The sequence below is a fragment of the Lineus longissimus genome, chromosome 5 (genome assembly GCF_910592395.1).
Source record: "Lineus longissimus chromosome 5, tnLinLong1.2, whole genome shotgun sequence".
Taxonomy (NCBI): Eukaryota; Metazoa; Nemertea; class Pilidiophora; order Heteronemertea; family Lineidae; genus Lineus; species Lineus longissimus.
Window position 1 is genome coordinate 11655779 of NC_088312.1, and position 24207 is coordinate 11679985.

The window sequence follows — 24207 nt, forward strand, 5'->3', positions numbered from 1 at the left end:
CACTCATCACACCAAACTTGTGAATGCTGCTGGTATAAAATGTGTCAAAGATGTTATACATGATCAACAGGTTTCGTTATTTTACCGTATTTTTAAAAGGTACTCCCTGCGAGGGACCTCAATATAGCGTTTTTATCTAATTATCTATCTGGTGGTGATGTTGTAAAATGTACCCTTATGGGCTCTATTTTAAAACTGGGTCTCTCACCACTTACAGCTGCTCTGACTCGGTCCGGTTCTTAATTTTTAGTGAATCTTATCAGAAAACAGACTCTACTGAGAGGACCCTCGCCAAATTACTCACCAAAGCTTTTTAATATCACGTGCACTTTATTTAAATATTAGCATTGTATCATGTGCATTATGTTTTATTTGTTTTGTGTATTATCTGTGCCATTGATGAATTTAATTTGTAGATACTTCTCCTTTTAGGAGGTTTTATTAAATAAATGAATAAATAATAGTGGCCTATTACCACAGGTTAGTCTCAGTTACCTCAGTCAACCGAGCATAGAATTATTAGCCCCCATTTAATGGGCGTTGCAAAGAAAATTGGTACCTGTCATTCAGGTCACCTGGTCAGTGGTGGTGGGAGGTGCCTGAAACTTCTTTGGATTGACCAGACAATGTAGAATAGAGAGTATATACTCTAGACTCACCAACCTAAGACCGGTTCATTAATTTTAGGCATGACCGCCCCCAGTTGCATTGAACAGGCCAAGGTCCTTCATAGTGATTGGCTCAAATTTGTTCGGTCGTCAGGTTGTGGTAAGGTGATTGACAGTGGTTGGTATTGGTAATCATCTGATCACTTGTGACATAACCACTATCAGTGGTTAATACTAATGTTCGGATTCTGAGACTCAGTGATGTTTATGGACGAACCCTAACCAGACATGTCAATGTGGTATAATCTGACAAATAGAATCTAACAGTGTACGCAACAACACTGACATTATCTATAGACCAATTACATGTATATTTACGAGAGAATTCAACTTACCTCGACGCGCGTCCATATCATAAAACATTTCTAAGTTCCAATAAAACCGTATAATCACCATTGTCATACAGTGCGTATCAAAAAAAGGTAATCCAAATTCAAGGGGTTAATATGCCAAGACTATTTGGTTTGACAAGCTACACCCGGTTTACTAATGAAGAGGAGATCCTCAGCTTTCCATTGATACCATTGTTGCATAATTGCTGTCTCGTATGACCGAGTAAATTGTAGTTGAAAATGACGAGCTCAAGTTTTAAAAAAATCCAAGTTTGGTGAATTGAAATGAACGATTACAAACTTCAAGTTGATTGTGCAAGAAATTTAAGCTGGTCAGTTACATCATTTTCTTCGAAGATGGGTCTCAATATGTACATGTTAAGGCCTCAATGGCAGTGTGTGGCAAAGACAGTTCAAGTAAGACGGTTCAACTTACGACTGAACAGAGGACTTAGTCGCAACCTTTCATCAAACTGGGAGTTTGCAGCAAACCCGTGATGCTTTCCGAGAACGTTTTCAAGATCGGGAGCCCCCAGCAGCCAAAACCATTTGGGTGAATGTCAGAAAATACCAATATTATTACGGATCGCTAGATATTGGATGTTGGTTCTAAATACAGTAGAATAAAACCATCAGCTGATACCCAGAGGTGAGATCTTGACTCACAGTTTCGATGCAAGAGGGACTGCGGTCGCTCAGCAGAGAGATACCGAAAGAACCAACTAAAATACTCGATATATATTTCATGATTTTGTTGGGATAATTTTACAGAGAGGGGGATTAACTTGATAGAATATAGAACAACCCAATAGGCCTAATTAGTGGATAGAAGCGCAGGCGGGATATGACCTACCTTGGCTATGAGGCCACATCAGGAACGGGGGAACATGATTTTCATGCCTGGCTATCGACAATTTAGCCTTCAGCCTCACATACATGTAGCTGAGGAATAATCGGAAATTATGGATTACCGTAGAAATTAACCGCGTCCCTGATATGCATCCATTGCCTAGAATGGTCGAAGAGAAAAAGCCACGTTTCCTAGTTTGTGGCCCATATGTTACCCTTCGGGAGTCAAACGTGTCATCAGATCATCGGAAAGGACAAATCACAAAAATGCTAGCATGGGATGATACACTCGTAATCGCAGGTTTGCCAACCTTGACTGACACCAGATTGGCTCACGTAAATATCTAACCACATGTCTGATCCAAAAGGGTATGCTTTAGAGCCTAGAATGGACAGGTCCAATAATATAACAAACAGTGTTTTTGGACACTGTTACAATATCATGCCACTAGCCTTAACCGCACAGGTTGGTAAACGTACACTTTGAACGTATTCATTCAATTTGCACTGATTATTCAAACTTGGAAATTTAGGATTTGAGCTCGTCATTTTCAATTACAATTTACTCGGTTATGCGAAACCGCTATTATGCAAAATGGTAATAATGGAAAGCTGAGGATCTCCTCTTCATTAGTAAACCACATGTAGCTTATCAAACTAAATAGTCTTGGCATATCAACCCCTTGAATTTGGATTACATTTTTTTGATACGCACTGTATATTGTAGGGACCTACATTTGTATTGGTTTTGACCTAAATACAACACATTTTTGGGCTTTGGTGAAGAACAGAATTATCAGGGTATGTCAACCTGATAAAAGATTGACCAATTTTTTTCAGAATTGGGCAATAAGTTATTTATAAGTTCCGAATATAATAAGAAAACCTCTCAGTGTTGACGTCATTCATTCCATGAGATTTTATGCGATGAAGACCTCAGTAGGTTCGATCTTACTGTTTCTCTGTTTGGAGGGTGTACATGTTTTTTCGGCTGATATCATTCTCAAAAACAATGGCTACGAGAACGTGCTGGTTGCTATAGAAGACTCGGTGAAAGAAGACCCGAAGATAATTGAGAGAATAAAGGTAAAGCTTCTCGCCGAAGCAGTCACAAACTCGAACAACAAAATAAATAATCAGCCTGGTGTATAGGTAAATTCTACCTTTTTAGCGCAGATTAAAATCTTCTAACGCAAATAGGGCCTAACACTATCAAAATAATTTCGGACATTCATTACTCAGTAGAGTAACCTTGTGAAGGAAGCAGAACCCGACTAATGAGGCCGAATTGGTCCCGTCCCATTTTCAGGGACAACGTTTACATGGACGTGGGATATACTTGGCAAGTTGGATAACAACCTTGCTTGCAATCATGCGCCGCCCCTTGTAGTCCTACATTCATGCTGATATCTAATCGCGGTTTTCGCCGGTGTTGCGAGGCAGTTTTGGACATGGCTTGTGAATCTAAGGTTGGCCCATGGACACGCCCTGTTCTAGTGCATTGTTTCAATGATTTTTCGATTGTCCTGTTGGTGATGTCACGGTCCTGGAAGCCATTTTTGGATGAAAAACCAATACATCTCAAACCAAAGTTGTGTATTTCAAATTTCTTTGTATATATTGTTGCCCAATATCTGCACGGTTGCGCTATGCCCTCCATTCGCATTGTTTTCCAGGCGATATTTACGAAGGGCTCTAGTTACATGTACCGAGCTACTCGCTACAGGGCCTACTTCCGCAACATTACGATACTTGTGCCAGCCAAATGGAAGAACAGACTGGAGTATGAAGCACCTAGGAACGATGAGACCTTCAAAAAGGCTGCACTCCGCGTTGCAGAATCGAAAAAAACACAAATTCCGTATACTCTTCAATATACCACGTGTGGAAGGCAGGCTAAGTACATTCACCTCACGCCCAAGTTCGTTACCAACGAGGAATTTGCTAAGAAGTCTGGCCCGCCTGGTAAGTGATCAATATTTTTTAAAAGACCGTAGTACGATATAGAACTATTTACAGTGTATGAAGCAGTGTGTCTCGTTCTGGCGGAAGCGCTTATGGTAAGGCAACCATACTGCTTTTGGTTGGTAAAAAAGACTGAATCAGTAACATCACAATTCAGTGATTAGCTTGGGAGGTTTTATAATGGAAATTGGCACGGGATTACTGTCGGTACTGGTCATGTTGGTTGTCTCACCCAACACCGCATTTTCAAAACCTACATATAGGCAAACATTTTAGCCCCACCCTCGCGATGTTTTGTGAGACAACCATGACATCAAATTCGGTATCAGTTTTGATCCCGAATCGACCATGTTAGAGGTCATCATCCAACGTCACACTTTCATCCCGGTCTATCCTGAAACCTTCAGTTTTAACTCGGATGAGCTAGTTGTTCTGTCAGCACTATAGCCGAAAGGTTTTGCCTTTTTCTACGAGGGTGTTCGTCATGTCCTTGTGACGGGAAGAAAGCAGGTCAATATCGATCATCTACATGTAGTACGTAGTTCAGATTTTCAAGAAAGGTTTTGAGGGTCCTCCTGATACACCTCCTTTTTTCTTTGGTCGCTTCCGTCATCAGTCAGTCAATTGCAAGTTAAGTGTTGAAAGAAAGGGGGAAAGTATATAACCCTGCGTCACTCCATTGATGGGGAAACTGTCTGTCATCTCATCGCCTCACAGTACTTGGTACGGGAAGTCATTGTAGAAAATCTTGATCACAATAACATTCCTCTCTATTCTTATATCTAGGTTAAATAACATGGTAATATATATCGTCCAAACTGATTGATTCTCTCTGCACACTATCAAAAGCGCTCTATATATTGACGAAGGTGGAGTAGATCGGCTTATACTCTGTTCAAGGATTTGGCTTCGAGTAAAAACATGGTCGATGCAAGACTTGCCCAGGCTAAAGTATGCTTGTTTTTGCCTGATCATCTGTTGCAGATGTAGTGCACTTCAAGATGATACGGTTGAAAATCGAACGTTTCATAGGTAAGAGAGTGATGCCTCGACCATCAGTTGTGACAGTTTGTCTCGTCTCCTTTCTTAGCTTGTGTTTGATGGAATAACCTGTTTCTATTTCTGAGGAGTTATTTCGGAGTCGAAGGTCTCCTGAAGGCTTGGTGGAAATCTTTCAGCATATGTGGACAATTGCCACACTGACCGGGTGCTTTTGCATTCTTCTGTGCTTGCAGGGCCTGGATTGATCGGCAGGTCACTCCGGTGCTTCTGGGATTTCTGCTAGGTCTTTGCGAGTGTCAAAGTCATTTGAAGGCAATTGCAAATGTAACTTGAAGGTCAATGCCAAGTAATGTAGGTAACGTGAAAATAAATGCCAGTGTAACTTGAAGGTGAATGCCAAGGTTAATTTAAATAAATTGAAGGTGAAAGCCAGTGTAATTATTAGAAGTTGAAAATGCTTTAAGTGTTAGAATTAATTTTATGGAAGGTTTCAGCGACAATGATCCTATCAGCCGTTTGTTTCTTTAACTTCAAGCAGCATGATCATTGAGCTTATAAGCTAAACATAGCATGTCGATACAGAGGCAACGAAACTTTCCGTTTCATCTAACTTTCCCTTGAATATCATTTTCTAGGTAAAACCCTCGTCCATGAATGGGGTCATTTCCGCTGGGGTTTGTTTGACGAGTACTCTATCGCAAAGCGCTATTACATTGATGAGAAGAGGGAGTATCAGCCAACCCAGTAAGCTCATGACCTCATTCCACACAACTCACTCCTAACAATGGTTGAAGAGATCCAGTCGTGGCACAGAATCTTTATTTACCAGTTGATCATGAACGTAGTAAAAATGGCTAAATTGGTGATTACCTCTTTATATATGCAATACTTTGACTGGAGTCAGCAATGTTATATGCAACGTTATGCAATGTTACCCAGATGCCCATCTTACATAATCAACTACTTGAGGGGAACTCGAAACTGCTGCGATTTATCAATTGAAGCTAATTCCTGCCTTAGGCTTTAACCTATTTTCAAAACTCCCTATTTTAACAAGCGTTTTGTGACTGGTTTCCTCCGAAATTGACCCAACTAAATGATGATGAAACAACCCTCCCCTCCCCTCAGCCGTGACACATACAACTCAGGACCCATAGCCCTTTTTGATTTGGGTTCCTATAATCGGATCCACCTTCGCGATCACGAATTTAATTTTCGTTAACCTTTTGATTTATCAGATGTCACATCAGCATTCCTGGCAAGAATCGTGACAAGAATACCAAAGGAGATTGCAATATTATTACGCAGACAGGTCTTCCAGACGGGAATTGCCGGTTCAGTCCGGATCTCGATCAAAAGGCCACCACGGCATCTTACATGTACAAGCAGTTTATAAAGAACGTAAGTATAGAGGTGCTCTCCAAGGTCTAGGAGGTAAGTCTGTCAATAGTGGTAGTTCGAGATGAATGTTGCTCTGTTTTCTTATAAATGTACGGCGATAGCTCTTCCTCGGCATTGCCAGGGCTGCATGGTGTCTCGGCAAAGCGAAGATGTCTCCGTTACCGCTGTAAAAAATTACTCTCCGCGGCCAACGGACAAGACTGTCCCTTTCGTAAGTGTTTAAAAGCTTGAAGGTAATAAGAATCATGCACTTATCAAATTTGAAAAACATATTGTTTGGGTGAGGTCTCCCATACCAGTACAGAGGGTCGCAAAATAATGCCGCCCATTTATGAGAGACAGCTAGACTATGCATGCACCTATTTTTGTATTTTAGATCGACGATTTCTGTGACGATGGTACCCTCGGAGATCAAAGTATTGTACACAACAAGATGGCCCAAAATAAACATAATTCATATTGCAAGGGCAAGAGCGCTTGGGAAGTAATGCGACAGAGCGTTGACTTCAAAAACAGTATGTAACTTAACCCCTTGACTGTTTAATCAAATTTTGAAAAGCGACCGCACAGTGTTTAATTGTTTCACGCATAATTGCTATTTGTTGGAAACAATAGTTAAAAAATATAAACATTGCTTTAAATAACTCTTCAATATTTTATTATGGTAGGAGACATATTTTCCTTTATTTTTCGACAGTTAGAATTGTTTTTCTGGGGCCATTTGGGTTGGTAGGGTTGGTAGGGTGGGTTGGGGGGGGGGGGGGTAGGGGCTGTAGAGAATTTTTTTAATGTTAAAAATCATGTTGCAATTGAGGTTATTAAGGTTAAGAAAAGGTTTTTACAATAAATTGGAAAGTTTAATGTGTCTTTTTTTCATTTTATATTAATTTTTTTGCGGGTCACCCTAAGCTCAATAATGTCACCTGTGTTTCTGCACATGGTAGACAATTTAATGAGGGATCAGACAGCGACACACCAGTACTGCCATCTGTACAACTCTGGACGAACTAGGGGTGAAGCCGACGATCGCTGGGACGTCTTATCTCGTTCAAAACATTGAGAGAACAGGTCATTATGGTGTCGACGTATTAACTCATTTACGACACTGGTGTAGAGAATGGCCGTAACGAATGAACTCGTCTAAAACAGTTAATGGGTTTTAAACAGCAATATTTGAAAATGAGAAAAGCAGTCAATTTCACATATTGTTTGCTTAGAAACATGTACATGTATACACAATTTATAGTCATTACCATTATGTGATGCATCGGAATTCATATCTGAAAGAATAAGTTTAGTTCATGAGTTGCCTCGAAGGTGGCAGGACTGAAGTAAGCAGGTCCGGCCACCTAGAAGTGAAATGATGAACTAAAAGATCTCCTCTTCAGTTTCAGCATTGGATATTCTCGTGATTAAAGTCAGTATATCCGGTTAACGTGCAACTGTATTTGCCGCTGGAAACTTTATAATTGACTCTTCATGAAAAGAGAATTTTACTTTGCCCCTAAATGTTGACACGAATGACAGATTTTTGGATTTGGCCAATGACCTAATTTATGCATCACAAGTGACGCCGCATTTAATGAAGTTGTTTTTCGCATCCCTCATCAGTCGTTCCTCACATGGACCAGGCCTGATCGAGATCGCCCTCCGTGGGTTTGGGAGTTGTGGCAGCAAAGAAAATCTTGTTTGGGAAATACGTGGCAATATATGATATACATAATGGGTTGCAGTTGATAAATGAGCGTGTAGTGTTGATTGATCCAGGATTTTCTTTAGAACGTCTTGTTGCACAGTGTCTGGATTGAATTACTTCTTCAAAACTTTAAAGTCACACATTTGCAGAGTTGCATTTCCTGCAACTCCAAATTTGATTTATATCACCATCAGAATCAAATGCATGTACATTTGTGCTATTTCAGACAATAATCCCGCAAATGCTAAAAAAAAGTTGGACACCACCCCTACCTTCAGGATTATTCAGCGTGGCAATTTGACAAAGGTCATTCTTTTGATTGATGTGTCGGGGAGTATGAGTGTAAGTGTCAGTAGTGTAACTGTTGCACTGTGAAAGTGCAAGTTGTCAAGAAAAACGCGTCCTTCGTTTGATTATCTAAGAGCATTTTGCTTGTTTGTTAATAAAAGTTATCCAAATCTTGAGAGAAGGTAAACCAGAGTTATCGAAACAAGAACGCAGTATATTGTCTAATGTATACACACCGGCATTGTGCCATCTGCAGAGTATTCGTTTATGTTATATGATTTATGTCAAACTGGCTTCGTGGCGCCATCGGCGGGAAGAATCATTCTGGGTTGTCCTTCTTTTTATTCTTTCTTCTTTCCAGGGAGATCCGTTAAAGATGATGCAACAAGCAGCGGACAATTACATCCTCAATATTATTAGAAACGGCAGTTACGTTGGCATCGTAAGCTTTGAAAGTTCAGCAAGCACTAGGCTAAACATGACTAGGATACAGAGCATAAAAGACAGAAAAGACGTGGCACATTACATTCCAAAAACTACCGGTGGGAAAACTGGCATTGGAACTGGAATGCGACATGCTATAAATGTAAGCAAAAACTTATTACCGAATTTTCAGAATAAGTATGCAAATACCAGACCTATATACATGTATGGAGCAAATTTCACTACCGAGCAAGTAACGTATCAGGAGTTATTATCTTTGAAGTTCGGCGCTATTTTATCCACCCGATATCATACAATGAAAACGTCGTTAAAATAATTTGGAAGAAACCAAGTATGCCTTACATGTAGCTTGCCGTTGAGATCAAAATCATGATATCGAAGCAAAACAGAGATGATTGGTTGTGACATGTGCGCAACCCTGCTGCGAGAGATTGATACCCAGTCTCTTTCGGAGACTTTGGGCCGTATACTGGTTTAAAGGCCTACCCCGTTCGTTAAAAATTTGGATTTTAAAAATGTCCTACTGCGTAAATACGCACTGAATATAAATTTTAGCATTGACGTTGTGTTCAAAGTTATGGAAATACAATGAATACAAAGTTTCAGCGAATTTGTGTGCATAATAACTGCACTATGGCATTGTATATACATGTAACTGCATTTTCCCCATTGCAATGTTACACTGTCTGCGTGCAAGTTTAAGTATCGACAGAGCCTCCAATGTAAAGACTCTGGTGTCGAGGGTGGCACAAGCCGACCTTGTTTGGTACCATCGAAAAATCGACCCAGTAGTTTTCACACAGATTATATGACTAAGATCAAATACACTGAGACAGAAGGTTATATGACAACCGATTCTCTTGCATGTTCTGATCACCAGATGTTGATGTCAAGACATCAACATCTGTTGATATATAGGACGGGCAATGGGTGCTAGTGCTGGGCCCTTATGGCTGATAGCAAGAATGGTGATGCTATATTAAATCCACTCTCTCTGATCCCCGTGGCAAATAGATTGGGAATAAGTTGCCATACATTCGGATACACAGCGCTATATTACCAGGATGGGGCTTAATGTCAACCGATTCTCTTGCAGGTTCTGACATCGACACCTAGTGGTAAAGATTGGGCTGTGGGTGCTAGTGTCATCCTTCTGACTGATGGCAAGCATAATATCGGTGAGCCCCCACTGTCTGTGATCCCCACGGCCAATAAATATGGAATAACTTTCCATACAATCGGATACAGCAAGGCATCTGATCCAGTCATCGAAGAATTAGCCAAAAAGACGGGAGGACAATCCTTCTTCTCTACGAGCAGTGCAACATCGGCAGATCTTTTCATTGCGATGTCTGCCATTGCTGACATCGAAAGCGAGGGATCCTCTGAAACAGCCAGTTCTTCAGCAGTCATGGTAAGCCATATCTTATCGCTTTCGGCGTCTCCCGCTTGGTGAACCCGTACAATATGTACACACCAACAGAGAAGTATGCGCCTAATGTATTCACAAAAAATGAACTACAGCTCCCTATTCCGACCATTTCCTAAACGTAGATCACTCAAGACAATTTAGGGAAGGTTCCGAGGAGGGATTTAGGAAGAGTGCATATTTGATCGGAACAACTTTATCCACTGTACCTGTTGACATTTAACTTTTACTCATTGCCTACATTGAGTAATGCATCCTTTAATACATGTACATTTCTTTATATCTTTAATAGTGATCCTCTTCATTTTCCTCTGCGGGTTAGACACAGACAGATCTCCCACGTAAGGCACTGTCAGGGGGCCCTGCGTACATCAAACAAGCTCTGAAACCTCTCACAAAAACTTAGCCCACAGTACCTTGAGGCGCAACAAAATGTACATACTACTTCTCTATTGCATAATCTAATTTCGCGGATCTAATAGCATCCTGAGTGCAACCCCTCTTCGCCCATTCTCATTGAGTATTGGGGAATGGAAAGGATCAAGCATATTGACTGAAAAAAGCGAATCGAGGCGCACCATCTAAAGGGTGAGAGGGGGGGGGGGGGGTCGGGGCAAAAAATTGATAATGACTATCCAACAATTAACTAAAAGTTCTTCGTGCGAACACACAATGAATGACAAATGATTACTCGCTCGAGAGGTTTAAATACACTCAGGGTGTAATAGCATCCTGAGTGCCACCCCCCTTCGCTCATTCTCATTGAGTATTGGGGAATGGAAAGGATCAAACATGTTGACCATGTTGACAAGTGCAATAACAATCTTCGTTATTATGTTTATCCTCCTTCTCCCAATACTTAAAATATTATTCTTCTTCGCAAACAATATAATATAGTATACTTTGCTGCGGAATAGCTTCAAGTAGTGGGTTAGTTGTGGTCAAAGGCTGGGGATTCCTTACGTTTGAGATATCCAGAAGGTGTCTTCTTGATACCGCACTGTACAACCGACAGCTCTGATGGGATTAACAGTCAAATGTAGCTCACATTTTGGCACTTTAATTAAATTCAGCTTTATGACTATACATGTATATTACTAGCTAAAGACGTGAAGAAAAGAATTCCCAGCCCTGACCCACGCGAAAGTCTAGCTTCCACAAAAGGATTTAGATATCCCCGGGTCAAGGCCAAATATCAACTCTCACGCACTGCCAGGTTTCAAATATACGATGTTGGAAACCCGGAACCAATCAAAATTGAGCAGAATTATACAATTACAATTACAAATCGTTTATTGAATCCGTATAAAAATTTACATTTTACATAAGATGAAAGTACAATAAACATAAGTGCAGTGCAGAAAGAATGTAAGAAGAAAGAGAGCACTAAGTAATTAAAGTAGTCAAATAATACTTAGATTACTTAAGAGTGGAAGAAGATCGGTGATCATAAATGAGGTATGTAGTATTCAGCAGTGTTGACCTTCAAGGTTATAATATAATACATGATGAGCTATACCGTTTTCCTTATTTGGTAAGCAAGGAAGCAAAATTTGCCAGTGAGGCGGGCTACATTTTTTTCAGCTGTTAAAAGGTAGAACAAAAAATCTTTATTTTGGAGCTCACTTTTTAATCCAATTCTTTTCAAGTTAAGATATTTGTCACGGAGACTAGAGAAAAAGGGACATGAGCAAAGGAAATGCATTTCGTCTTCAATCTCCTTATTTCCCTGATTAGAACAGTGAGGGCACCAGCGTTCGTTCCTTGGTATGATGGGACGACAGTGACGACCCTTATACATGCAGAGCCAGCGGGTCTAACTGACCCAAGACAAACTGCCACAAATTGGCGGCTGTTATAAAACGCGGATTCCGCGGAAATCCGCGGAAAAATCTAACTTGGCTACAGGGTGGCTACCTGAACCGCAGGTGAGAGTTTTTCATATTAATAGTGTGCATTGTTGTGCGCATGAAGTACTCCTGGTGACAAGGTCTTTGGGAATCCCCGTTATATGGTGCGCTGTATGCGCCGTAAATCACAAGCACCTTGTACAGTTGTTTGAAATAAACTTATACTCTAGGACGGGCCGCGAAGTAAGTTTTTGTGATTGCTAAAAATAGACTCCAATGTGCAGTCGCATATATGGTTGGTTTAGGTTCGAGCTGCAAGGAGATTGTCCTAAAACATTTTCGTAGACCAGAATTCAGTTCGTCATCGACCTATATTTGAAGGAGGCATACCGTAACGTACATCAATCCGGGCATCAATTCAATTCAATTCAATTCAATTCAATTTATTGCACAACTATCAAAGGATAAGACAGTATGGCAGTACATATATATACAAATACAACACATACAAAAATATTTTTAAAAGAAAGTTACATGTATATGGTAATTAAAATAAGACCACAATGACTTATTAATTAGTGCCCCTGAAGAGCTGTTTGTCTTTCTTCAAAGGCTTTCAAGATAAAAATAGCGGTATCTAAAATAATCTTATTGTCAGTACTACTCATAATAGAAATAAAATCCCGATTTGAAAATAACTGACTACATTTATAAAAATTTATATTTGTGAGATACTCGTCTCTTAATTTATTGTTAGAGGGACATCGTGCAAAAAAGTGGAACTCGTCCTCGACAACGTTACACCCAAAAGGACAGAGACGCTTTTCTAACTGAGTACCAAAATGTCTACCTTTTTCGATGAGTAGGTTGTGATTGCTAAGGCGAAACTTAGCCATTTTTGAAAACAACCCCCTGTTTTTTAGAACATTAAGGTAGGGCTCAAGTTAGTACTCAGTTTTAAAAGTTCTGTAGGTTCTGAGTTTGTTTTTTTGACTAGAATTTGACCTTTTGTCATTTTGTAATACAGAGAAGAAATGAGAATGATACAATAATTCGAGTGAATTTGATACATTAGTACTACTAGACGAGAGATCGAGGTTTTTCTGAAATTTAGTGTTTAACACATCAATAGTTGCTGATACAGATTTGTTGATACTACAGGACGAAGTGAGCTTTTTGTCAACTTCATAAGCTTCATTAAGGATTGTATTACTGGAGTTTTTAACATGAGATAGGTAATCAAAAGTATATTTGAACATAAATACAAGGAAAGGATATTGTCCTAGTTCTGCCTTCACTCTGCAGTTTGATGTAAATCTATTAACACCCAAGATCCATTTACAAAATTTAGACAATCACACTTGAAAGCAGCCTCGTAATATGTTCCGTTAGGGAATCAGGAACCACGGTGGTGTCGAAGATAACATGCAAAGTTTATCAACACCAAGAAAAAAAGAGGGAAGAGTCGATCAGAATGGCATGAATGGCGCTCCAGAGGATTAAAATATGACCGATGAAATATGCAGATAACTGGTAGTTCTTGCCTCCGATTTATGATTTATGTTGTTATTTGTATAATATAATTATCATTAAATATTATGCGCGTATTTACTGGCGGCTTTGTGATTTTTCCGCGGATTTCCGCGGAATCCGCGTTTTATAACAGCCGACAAATTGGTTAGTTTTACGCATTGGAGGATTTACCCTACACAATAGCCTCCTTTGCGACATGCACTCACAATCTGTTTCATACGCTGCACGACACGACTTTATGTCTAAGATTCTTTTTATCCAACAGTGTTCTGTATACGCACTGACCCAGCATGTGCACCATGTACATTTCTAAAGCATGTATTCAGCTGGAATTACGCATGATCTCTATAAAAATGGGGAATTTCTATCACAGGGTCGTCCTTTACGCACATACTTTCAATAACCCAATGGCCAGCCAGAAATGACAGCGCTGATATGGAAGCCTTCCATCGAAATACAGCTCTTATCTGTACAAAATTAATACATTATCACGCCACATTGGCCAATCCATCGCCCCACGATCAATCACGACTGATGTGTATAAAAATAGACGAACCTCACCCGTCATTTTTTTATCGCCTCGTGGCCAGCCACGAAAGACTTCCATCTGCTGCGAGACTCGCTGCACCTTAGCAGATATGGTAGCCTTCTACCGCAACAGCCCTTATCTGTACCAAATGACGACCCTCACTCGTCAAATTTTATGGCTTCATGGCCACGAATGACTTCAATGTGCTGCGAGACTCGCTACACCATCAAAGCTCAGTGTAGCGCCTGTACAGTGTACTGGAAGGTGTACACATATTCGGCGATACTTAGTTGTTCTTCCACTGCAGGAAACCCCGGTGTGTGTCCGGTGTGTGTCCGAGTTTATTCTGATTCCAGGACAGGATCTCCGGGTTAAATAGGCCCGGAGCTAATAACACCGGGTTTATTATACCCGGCGATCATCGGTGGGTTTCGAACCCAGTTCCGGATCGGCACCAAAGTTTCTGCAGTCGAATACCAATAACACCGGAGATAATAGTTGTATTGATTCGGCGATAGGTGGCACGCCGATCGCTTAATACAAGTGCGCACGGCGCATGCTCGGAAGTAGCCTACCAAAACAACACGCGGGTCATTCATTTAACTTTGACACTCATTTCATTTCTCGGATTCTGCCGGATTTTGTTGAAAATGGAGAGGATCTGTAACTGGAGAGCAAGTTTCGATATCGCCATCTGTCGCCGAGCTTATTAACCATACATGCAAGCCTGTAGTTGAACACGAATTCTAAAAGGCCTTAGTCACAGTATATCATTGTTTCTAATACAAAATACATTACGCCTCGTTTTGATCGGAGCGGTCTTGGTATCGTAACCAATGACCGCCTGGGTAGGTATAAAATTCTGAATTTTAGCAGACGAATTATTTTCACCAAGAAGCAACGACTCAGCCCCACAAAACAATGTCAAGAACACGAGATTTTGAAGTATTCCCCGATATTGGGATTTGTGAAGTAGGGAGGATACCCGAGGACTCCTTTGAGGTCGTCAGTCAGGATTCAGAAGAGGTCAAAGACGAGGAAATCGAGCTAGCAGAATCACGACACTTGACTGGGAATTCCCTTGCTGCGTGACGTCATCTTCACAAGCAACAATATGGCGGAGTTCCGGACACCAGGCTGGATCATTCTTTGACGAAAACGGAACATATATACCTTTCAAATCGTATTTAATTTGTTTAATTTTGAAACCTTTTAGAATAGAAATTAATACCTCGCTGTCGGTCATTGGTTGTATAATCAAGACCGCTCGGGTAGACCTCAAATTACGTCCAAAACCCTCGGCGAAGCGCCTCGGGTTTTGGACTGCATTTTCGGTCTACCCGAGCGGTCTTGATTATACAACCAATGACCGCCAGCTCGGTATTAATTCCTTAACCAAGAAATATCCGGGTTTATTTATATCCTGAGAGCCTTTAAATCCAGAAAACCAGAGCACCCCATGCGGCAATAGTAAGAAATTCAAACGACCGAAAGGCCCTTCTGAATACGGCCTGAAACATGATAGACCTCCAATGCTCCGATGCGCCAGATTTCACAAACCAGCAAGCCGTGGGACGATGCGGACCCTCGCAAAGAATTCTTGAAGGAAAAAAATAAAAAGGTCCTCTCATCGGGACTCGAACTCGAGGCCTCTGGTTTCATTTGCCAACACTCTTATCCTCAAGGCTACTGTGCTGCCTGAAATGCTTTTCGTTTTATACGTGTTTATAAACCTTTCCAGAAATGGGGCGCTGAGTGTCCGAAATAATGATGTCATAAGGGGAAACTAGGCCTTATGGTGGGGGGACAAAGGAGATGGTCATGCCGGTTGACCAACACACTTGAATGCCTTTGATGACGATGAAAAAGTTAGTTCCAATGCAAGCCACCAATTTCGGGAAGCATGTATAAAATGTGCAAACATTTGTGTGTAATCTTTGTTCGACATCTTTGAGCGCCTTCCAGTGGGCAACTGCAGGAAGAAAGTCATTTTTTTCTTTGCCGTACGTGATTATGTATGCGGAGTCTTCGTTTTCTCTTAGTAATGTTCACCTTTGTCTTGGTAACTTCTTCTGTTACATGTAATTGAGAAAATTTCTGGTTCATCTCTCAAAAATAAAGCATAATCGCCATTCATATAAGATATATTTGCTAGCAGCAAAAACCCCCCCCCCCCCCCCTCCCTAGCTCAGACGGTTAGAGCGTTCGTATTCTGAGCCCGAGTTCCCGGGTTCGAATCCCTGGAGAAGATTTTGATTTTTTTTCTCTTCCATAATTCTCCGAGACTGTCCGCATCGTCCTGTGGCTTGCTGGTTTCTGAAATCAAGCGCATCGAAGCATTGGAGGTTAACCTAACCCTCTCTCTCGATTACAGCGACTGCCTCAGCGCCACCACGCGGGGCCTGATGGTATTAGGCTTAATAGCTTCGCGCGATATGCACCATTCTGGAAAACTCAATGTGGAAGTATGCTCATTGGCATAATCTATTCTTAGCTCCAGCTCGAGGTAATCTTGCGCAGTGTTTCTTCGGCCCAGATACATTGTGGTCTAGGTCTAGTACAGTGAACGCTTGGCATGCGCCAGACTAATAAATGAAGAAGGTCTGGCTGCGCGAGACTACTGTGATACAAATGACCAAATGACAGAGACTCTGTTACGTAGGCATATACTTTATACAATTAAAAATGCTATCAAAAGACGATAAGGAATGATTATTTATTAACATTTCCTGAACTATATACCTTCTAATTATCAATTTACATAAATAGGTTGGCGTTAGGTCGTGTGCTTTTCTTTCCTCGTGACAATATTTAGCAAAGTAGTTACAACCCCATAATCGCGCTATAAGTCCATAATGAGATCACGGTGACCCGTTGTAAATGTTTCGCCAGCTTAGCTATTTTGCCGCTACGCGGCGCGTTGGGTCCTTGCGTCTAGGCGAACACACAATGAATGCCCATTTCCTTACAAGAAATGGCCATTTTGTTAGTTCATACTTACCTATGGAACACTTTTGCATGTTACTCCATTTGGGCTCAAACACAAGAGTATCCCTTTAATTTTCTAAAGGGAGAACTGAGTTAACAGCTCGGCCGCCAGGCGGCGCCCTGACCGATCCCGCGAGATCGCGCCGATCTCATGCCGCCATATTTAGTCTTTACTCTTGAGCGTTAATAAAGAGTATGTCCCGTTTGTGGGGACGGCGGGAGGGCCGTGTTCCATAGGTACGTAAGTATGAACTAACAAAATGGCCATTTCTTGTAAGGAAATGGGCATTTTGTGTCATTCAAACTTACCTATGGAACACTTTTGCATCGAATCCCAGCAACCTATTGGAGGTGGGAAACGAGGACTTACCTAAGGCTGAGCTGTTGTTCCATCCAGGAGGCACCACCGGCATATTAGCTAAGGAGGACCGCCAGGGGAAAGAAATGGGGAGAACCGGAGGACCGGTATTTTGATCTCGGTATTACAATCATATTATAGAGAGTAATAGACCCATTCTCCGGAAAGCGCTAGAATTGCGTAATAAAACCATCTTCTTTCCGGCAACAGAGCTTAGAGCAAGTAAGGCATGTTGAAGGGTGTAGAATGAGTTATTGCTAAACAACAATAAGAAATTGCGTCCTTTCTAGTCTACTAGGGGTTGCCTGGATGTTGAAGATAGGGCATATCAAAAATGGCGCAAGATGCGCGTTTGACTCTTCAATCGGGCTTCCCCCCCCCTTTTTTGATCTAGCCAGGATCAAACAACATGCCCCGCAGACACAATCGGGCCGATTGTGTGCATGCCATCTACGAGGGAAGAAACGTCTCGTAGGTAGAAACGAGAGAATGTGGAGTGATTACTCCAACATGCAGCGGAAACGACTTCTTGAAGAGCAACTCCTCGGTAGTTAGCCCAGGAGGTGGCTAGTGCTCTAACTTCGTGCGCTGAGATGTTAGCTAGCGCACGAAGATCAGAGGAAGTCTTCAAGGTGTTGTAGGAAAGACGAATAGTCTCCACAATCCACCTTGAAATAGTGGCGGCCGCTATCTCTCGTTTATTTCCCTCCTTATAGGACAAAAACAAACGCTCTCTCCCCTGGCGGATACCGGGAGGTTTTGTCCTATTTAAGTAGAACTTTAGGGCCCTGACGGGACATAAAGTTCTGTCAGGAAGATCATAAGAGATCGTTCCTGACAGAGAGGGAATAGTAACCGGGGGCCGAGAGGCGGCCGGTCCCTGGTTCTTCGCCAGAAATCCTGGTATAAAAGCCAGGATAACCTCCCCTCCCTCTCTAAAAGCCAGCTTCTTAAAAGAAAGTGCATGGAGCTCTGATCTCCGTTGGGCGGTAGCCAAGGCTACTAGAAAGACCGTTTTGAGTGTCAGATATTTCATGGATGAAATAGACATGGGTTCAAAAGGATGCCTCATGAGCACCTTAAGGACAACAGAGAGGTCCCATTTAGGGGTGTTGTGAACCGGTCTAGGACGCTCTAATAACATTCCTCTAAAAAGAGGGGTTATTTGGTCCTCCCAACGAAGATCCCAGGTGCTTAAAACACGGAGGGTAGAAGCGATGGCGGACTTGTACCCTTTTATAGCCGTGACAGATAGTTGTCTTTCCATGAATAATTCAATAAGGAAATCAACTAATCTGTATATAGAGGGAGAGATCGGATTAACTCCGTTCTCCCTGCACCAGGAAGTGAAGGTAGACCACTTTCCTTGATACACATCAAGGGTAGACCCCCTTTGAGGTGCGGACATGCGCTTGACAGCGATGTCCGAAAAGCCTCTCTGGTGGAGATGCAACTGGATAAGTTCCAGGCGTGAAACTTGAAAAATCCAGGGTTCTGGTGGTAGCATCTCCCCAGGGGGTGCCACAGGAGGTGCTTCCAAGTAGGAAGACTCCTGGGGTGATCTATCAGGAGCTCCAGCAAGGCTGGGAACCAGGCCTGATTTGGCCAGCAAGGTGCGATGAGAGTTATTCTCACCGGATGGCTGGTCAAGATCTTGTTCAGGACTGGTTGGATGAGAGGGAGGGGTGGAAACGCATATGCGTTCAGCCCGACCCAAGAGGCTGTAAGGCTGTCGACTTCCAGGGCCTCTTCGTCCGGAAGTGGAGAGTAATAGATGGGAAGGCGATTGTTCAGCCTGGTGGCGAACAGATCTACCTTCGGAGATTGCCAAAGGCGACAAAGGTCGTCTACAATCTCCTGATGGAGTGTCCACTCTGTCTGAACTAGCTTGTTCTGACGGGACAGGGCGTCGGCAAGGATGTTGCGATTGCCCGGTATGTGTCTGGCACATATCGATACTCCAAGGTCGGCACAAAGATGGTAAAGCTCCCAAGTTAGCTGGCAAAGAATGCCGGACTTTGTGCCTCCCTGTCTCCTGACATATGCTACTACTGTAGAATTGTCGGAGAACAGGGTTACTCTCCGATTCTTCAGGCGAAGGGAAAGAGCCCTCACGGCAAGAAGGACAGCCTTCATTTCCAATATATTTATTGGAAGAATGGTCTCCTCCCTTGTCCATAGACCTCTTATGGACATGTCCCCGTTGTTCAGATGTGCTCCCCACCCTAGTAGGGAAGCATCTGTGAACAGGGACACTTCTGGGGGCGGTGGAGCAAGATCTACACCGCTTTGGAGACGAGTCTCCGACTCCCAGAAGTTCCAGACGTTCTTGAGTAGGTATTGAGGTATCAATACCAACTTGTCTAATGGGTCCCTGTGGGGTTTCCATAGAGACATTAGAAACATCTGGATGGGACGCATATATAGACGGCCAAGGGGGATTTGGTCTGCTGCCGAATTCAGAAGTCCCAAAAGGCTCAAGCATCGCCTTGCGGGAGCTTGAGTCCTTCCTCTGAATTCTGCGACGAGATGAAGAATTTTCTTTATCCTGTCTAGGGGGGGCAGCATTTTCCCTATGGCCGTAAGGAACCGAACTCCAACGTAAACGAAGTCTTGGGATGGTATGAATTCTGACTTTGTTTCGTTGATAATCCAACCTGCGGAAACTACTTTTTGCTTTAGAACCTGAAGTTGTTGCAGTAGTAGTTCCCGCGATTTGCAACGGAGTAGCCAATCGTCTAGGTAGTGATGGAGCTTGAACCCCATCACGTGAAAGGGAGCGACGAAGGCTGTGACTATCATCGTAAAAATTAGGGGTGCCGATGCCAGACCGAACGGCAGGGCCCTGAATTGATACGTCTTTCCTTCGTAATGGAATCGAAGGAAGTGTTGATAGTCTGGATGGATCGGTACATGTAAGTACGCATCCATTAAATCCATCGATACCGCCCAATCGTTGGGCTGTATCGCCGTTGCTATAGACCTGGTGGTTTCCATCTTGAAATGAGGAACATTCAAGAAGGTGTTTAACCTGGAAAGGTCTATGATCAGCCTCCATGTCCCTGCTTTCTTGGGAACCAAGAAAACGTGGCTGTAAAAGCCGGGGGAGCATGGATCTTGAAGGACCTGGATAGCTTGCTTCTCCAGTAATGTCGCGACCTCTGCTTGGAGGGCAGAGGCCTTGACTGGGTCCTTCGGTGGCTGAACTGGGGTTGGATATATGGTAGTCGGGGGGGTACGGTTGAAATCTAGTTTCACTCCGTACCTCAACATGTTTGGGACTGGGGACCCCTTTGGGCACCAATCGTCCCAAATGTCTGCAAATTTTTGCAGACGGCCCCCGACTACCGGAGTCGGCTCCTTTTTGCGTCCGGGAGGAGAAAGGAGGGGGGAGTCACCTCTTCCGGCCAGCACCCCTTGGGCGAAAGGAGTGCTTAGTCGGACCGGATCCACCCTGGTTAGAGGAAGTATTTTTCCTCTTTCCAGTCCGGCGACCCTCCGCTTCCCGTCGGAAGGATCCAGCAGGAGCAGGCTGACTAGGCGGGGTAGGCCTAGGCAGGACCTGCCTGGCGTACGGGATTGAACCCGATGCCTGCTGGGGCCTCTCTATCTTTCTAGCGTTAGGTAGAGAGGTCTTGGCCCTCTGTGTCGCAGTGGGGGCATATAATTTGTCCCAATCTTTCTGTGCTTGAGCCGCCTCTTGTACAGAATCTGCGAACAGGAAAGAACCGTCCATAGGAGCGGTTCTTAAGGCCCCTTCCAGCTGGAGGGATCTGATGACATTGAGAGAGCCCAGTGCGGCGTCTCTACGGAGTAGGACGCTATTTACTGCGGTCTTGGCGGACAGCGCAATAGCGTGCCTAATCGAATGTGACAAGGATGTCACAAGCGATTTTGTGTCATCAGATAGTGACTCATTATCTTTTAGGGATCTGGCTAGGGCCAGGTTAGTGTGCTCTGCGTAGGAGAGCACCGCTAACGTGTTTTTGGCCAGACCCTCTTGTGCTCTAAGGTCTCGGTAAGCCGAGGAGGAGGTCACCCTAGGCACGAGTTGGTCCAGCTGTACATCGTCCTTTAATATGGAAGTCGATGCTGCAGCTGGACAGCCGGCCGAGCTGACTCGATAATAGTCAGCGCGGTACTGCCTAACGGGAGGAAGTTGTGCCGTGAACAACTTACCCGGTTTACACCAAGCTTCCGGTCCGACTGCCGGAAGGACAGGGATGGAAGTACGTTGGTGGGCGCCTTGTGAGTCTCTGATTGTACGCTCCAAAAGTTCAGAGACTGCTAACACCGACGGGGAGGGAGGAAGGAATTCAAGTGCCCGAGTGGAGCCTTGAGAAACCTGTGGATTGGGATCCACTTCCTGTCCCCAGAGTGAAAAGGTCGGTGTTGACAAGGCTGGCAGTTCCGGCGGGGTAGGGCACAGATCCTGCGGGAGGTACGCTCTGATCAAGGATCTGAGTGTCCTCATATCCGACAGGATACTGGCCTCCTCTGGTGACAGCTCCTCCTGATTGGGGGAGCGGTAGCCTGGCTGAGAACTCTCGTTCTCAGAAAATTCCTCTAAAATAGAGGAGTCGGATGGTGGGTATCCGATGGGACCAGGCGCACCAGAGGAACCGGAACCCTGCTCCAGATGGCTGAGTCTATCAGAAAGACCTGCTACCATCTGGATGAGCTGGGACAGTTGCTGTCCCGACTCGGGTTCCGGACCCGACGTGCGGCTTCTCTCAACGACGGGCGGTTGAGGCGAGGGTGAGCGCATAAGCGAACCCTGGAAGCCGTATGTGCGGGCGAATGGGTCTTCCGGAAGCGGAAATTGCCCATATTCTGAACCAGAGTTCAGATGTCCTCTCTGCGTAGCTCGTTCCATGGGAACGACGCCTCTGCTACGAGGAGGGGGTGGCACTTCCGGTTGGTTCCACCCAAGAGGTTGGCCAACGTAGGAAGGTGCCTGCATTTCCGGTAGGACGAAGTCCGAAACCGGAAATGCCCGTAACTCCTTCGCCGGTATGGAGCTACCGGAAGCCCTTTTAGAAGGAGGTACGGAGGGCGGAAACGCTGTTACCGAAGACGCATGGCGTTTCGGAGGTGGCGTTATAAGGTCCGGCCCTACTCTACTGTGTCCGTGAGGACTGGGGTTATTTCGCAGTAAAGACTGAGAAAAACCCCCAGTAGAGTCTTCGGTTACTGAAAAACGGGAACCCGCGTCAGTAACCGGAACTGCAATCGGCGGACCGGAAGCAGGGTGCTCCCGCGGGTACAAAGGGCTTGTACTCGGGGGAGCGGACGACAGGGGAACCGGAAGGTTCCCTGAGGTCCGGGGTATATTAAACCCTTGGAGACTTATTGGATGTAAGTCTCCCTTGGGACCACATACATTAATAATGTCAGATCCCGCATCCTTCGCAGCCGCGGCCGGAACCGGAACTCGGCTGACGGAAGGGTTGGTGGCGGGAGGTTTGCTAGACCTCCGGGTTATATGCCCGGAAACGGAACCGGAAGAGGGTTTAGGCGTCTTCGCGGCCCGTTTCCCGCCACCAGACGCATTCCTTTGTGGTGAGACAAAGGATGCCGTCGGAGGGGTACGCCATATAAAAAATGGTACCAATGACAATAAAAACACTGGGAACCCCAAGTAGGCCAGAAAGGACGCAATAATTAATGGAAAGGAAAACATGCCTACTTGAATTAAACACTATTGCAATCGATCTGAGTCTTGTTTATTACAATAGAGCGGAGAATAGCCTACTTAACTCTACCCTACCAAGATCAAAATAATGGAGCCGGGTCGACTAAGCTAGCTAAGAAAATGTCTATAATTAAATAGACTGGACAATACTAATGCCAAGATTAGTTTGGCGGTCTACTCCGTAGGTGAATGAACCCAAAAATCGTCTAGACTGGTTGAATTTGGTTTTAAATCGAATTCACGGCAGCTTTGAAAAAACGATGTGCTTCGTAGAAGCACAAGAGTAAAGACTGAATATGGCGGCATGAGATCGGCGCGATCTCGCGGGATCGGTCAGGGCGCCGCCTGGCGGCCGAGCTGTTAACTCAGTTCTCCCTTTAGAAAATTAAAGGGATACTCTTGTGTTTGAGCCCAAATGGAGTAACATGCAAAAGTGTTCCATAGGTAAGTTTGAATGACACAAAATGACAAAGTGATCACTCGCTCGAGGGGTTTAAGTACACTCAGGGTGTATGGGAGCTTCGTTTAGTTGGAGCAAGACCGCCCATAGGCCATGAAGGTCATGACATAACAATCGGACAACTTGGGTGAATGTCGCCCTCTCATCCTCAATCCCAATTGAACACGTTGAATTGCATCAAGAATATCTTGGACTTTGCGTGATCGATGATCAAATTGCAAGGAAACAATCTCCACATTTTTTCAAGTCAAAACTCCCCTCGGCCACGATAGGAAGGCCCAACAGAGTAGGAATAGCCTTGTGATCTCTGGGCTTGTGTGTCAAGATGGGCCAACCATTGACAGAGATTTGGACTCATCATCGTTAGAATTTGGCTTCGTCATTTTGTGATATATGGGTCCAATCATTTTTTCAGGTCGTGAGTTCTGCAAACAATTTGGAAAAGACGAAAGCACTGCAGGGTAAATTTGCTATCGACTTCACCATTGGCAAGGACACTACCATCACATTCAACTATTTGTCTCAATATGCTGTGGTCGAGGTTCGTCTTGAGACCCCCAATGGGTCAGTCATCGACAAGAATGACACCGCGAAGTATCGAGTGGACAGGATTAATCAGGTTATTCAGATAAACATTCCTGGAACTGCAATGGTAAGCTCATGCTTTGTGTGATATGCTGCACTACACGTAACTGTTCAATACATTGGCAGTAACAGCTG

The 24207-nt window shown here is 43.8% G+C and overlaps 1 protein-coding gene across 5 annotated transcripts in view; it reads left to right on the forward strand.

The window, feature by feature from the left end:
* Window positions 1-2768: 2768 nt before the first annotated feature.
* The window catches only part of LOC135488759 (calcium-activated chloride channel regulator 4A-like), a 28618-nt gene continuing 7179 nt past the window's right edge, over window positions 2769-24207 (forward strand). For 4 of the 5 annotated variants that reach the window (XR_010447043.1, XR_010447044.1, XR_010447045.1 and 1 more), the window contains exons 1-9: window positions 2769-2935; window positions 3526-3814; window positions 5452-5560; window positions 6055-6217; window positions 6594-6732; window positions 8140-8255; window positions 8563-8787; window positions 9742-10059; window positions 23903-24139. Coding sequence is in view for 2 of the 5 variants with exons in the window: in XM_064773547.1 (XP_064629617.1) it covers window positions 2777-2935; window positions 3526-3814; window positions 5452-5560; window positions 6055-6217; window positions 6594-6732; window positions 8140-8255; window positions 8563-8787; window positions 9742-10059; window positions 23903-24139 (1755 nt within the window). In the remaining 3 variants the exon portion in view is untranslated. Of the gene's footprint in view, window positions 2936-3525; window positions 3815-4627; window positions 4847-5451; window positions 5561-6054; window positions 6218-6593; window positions 6733-8139; window positions 8256-8562; window positions 8788-9741; window positions 10060-23902; window positions 24140-24207 lie in introns of those variants that run through there. The other variant, XM_064773548.1, reaches the window with a different exon arrangement.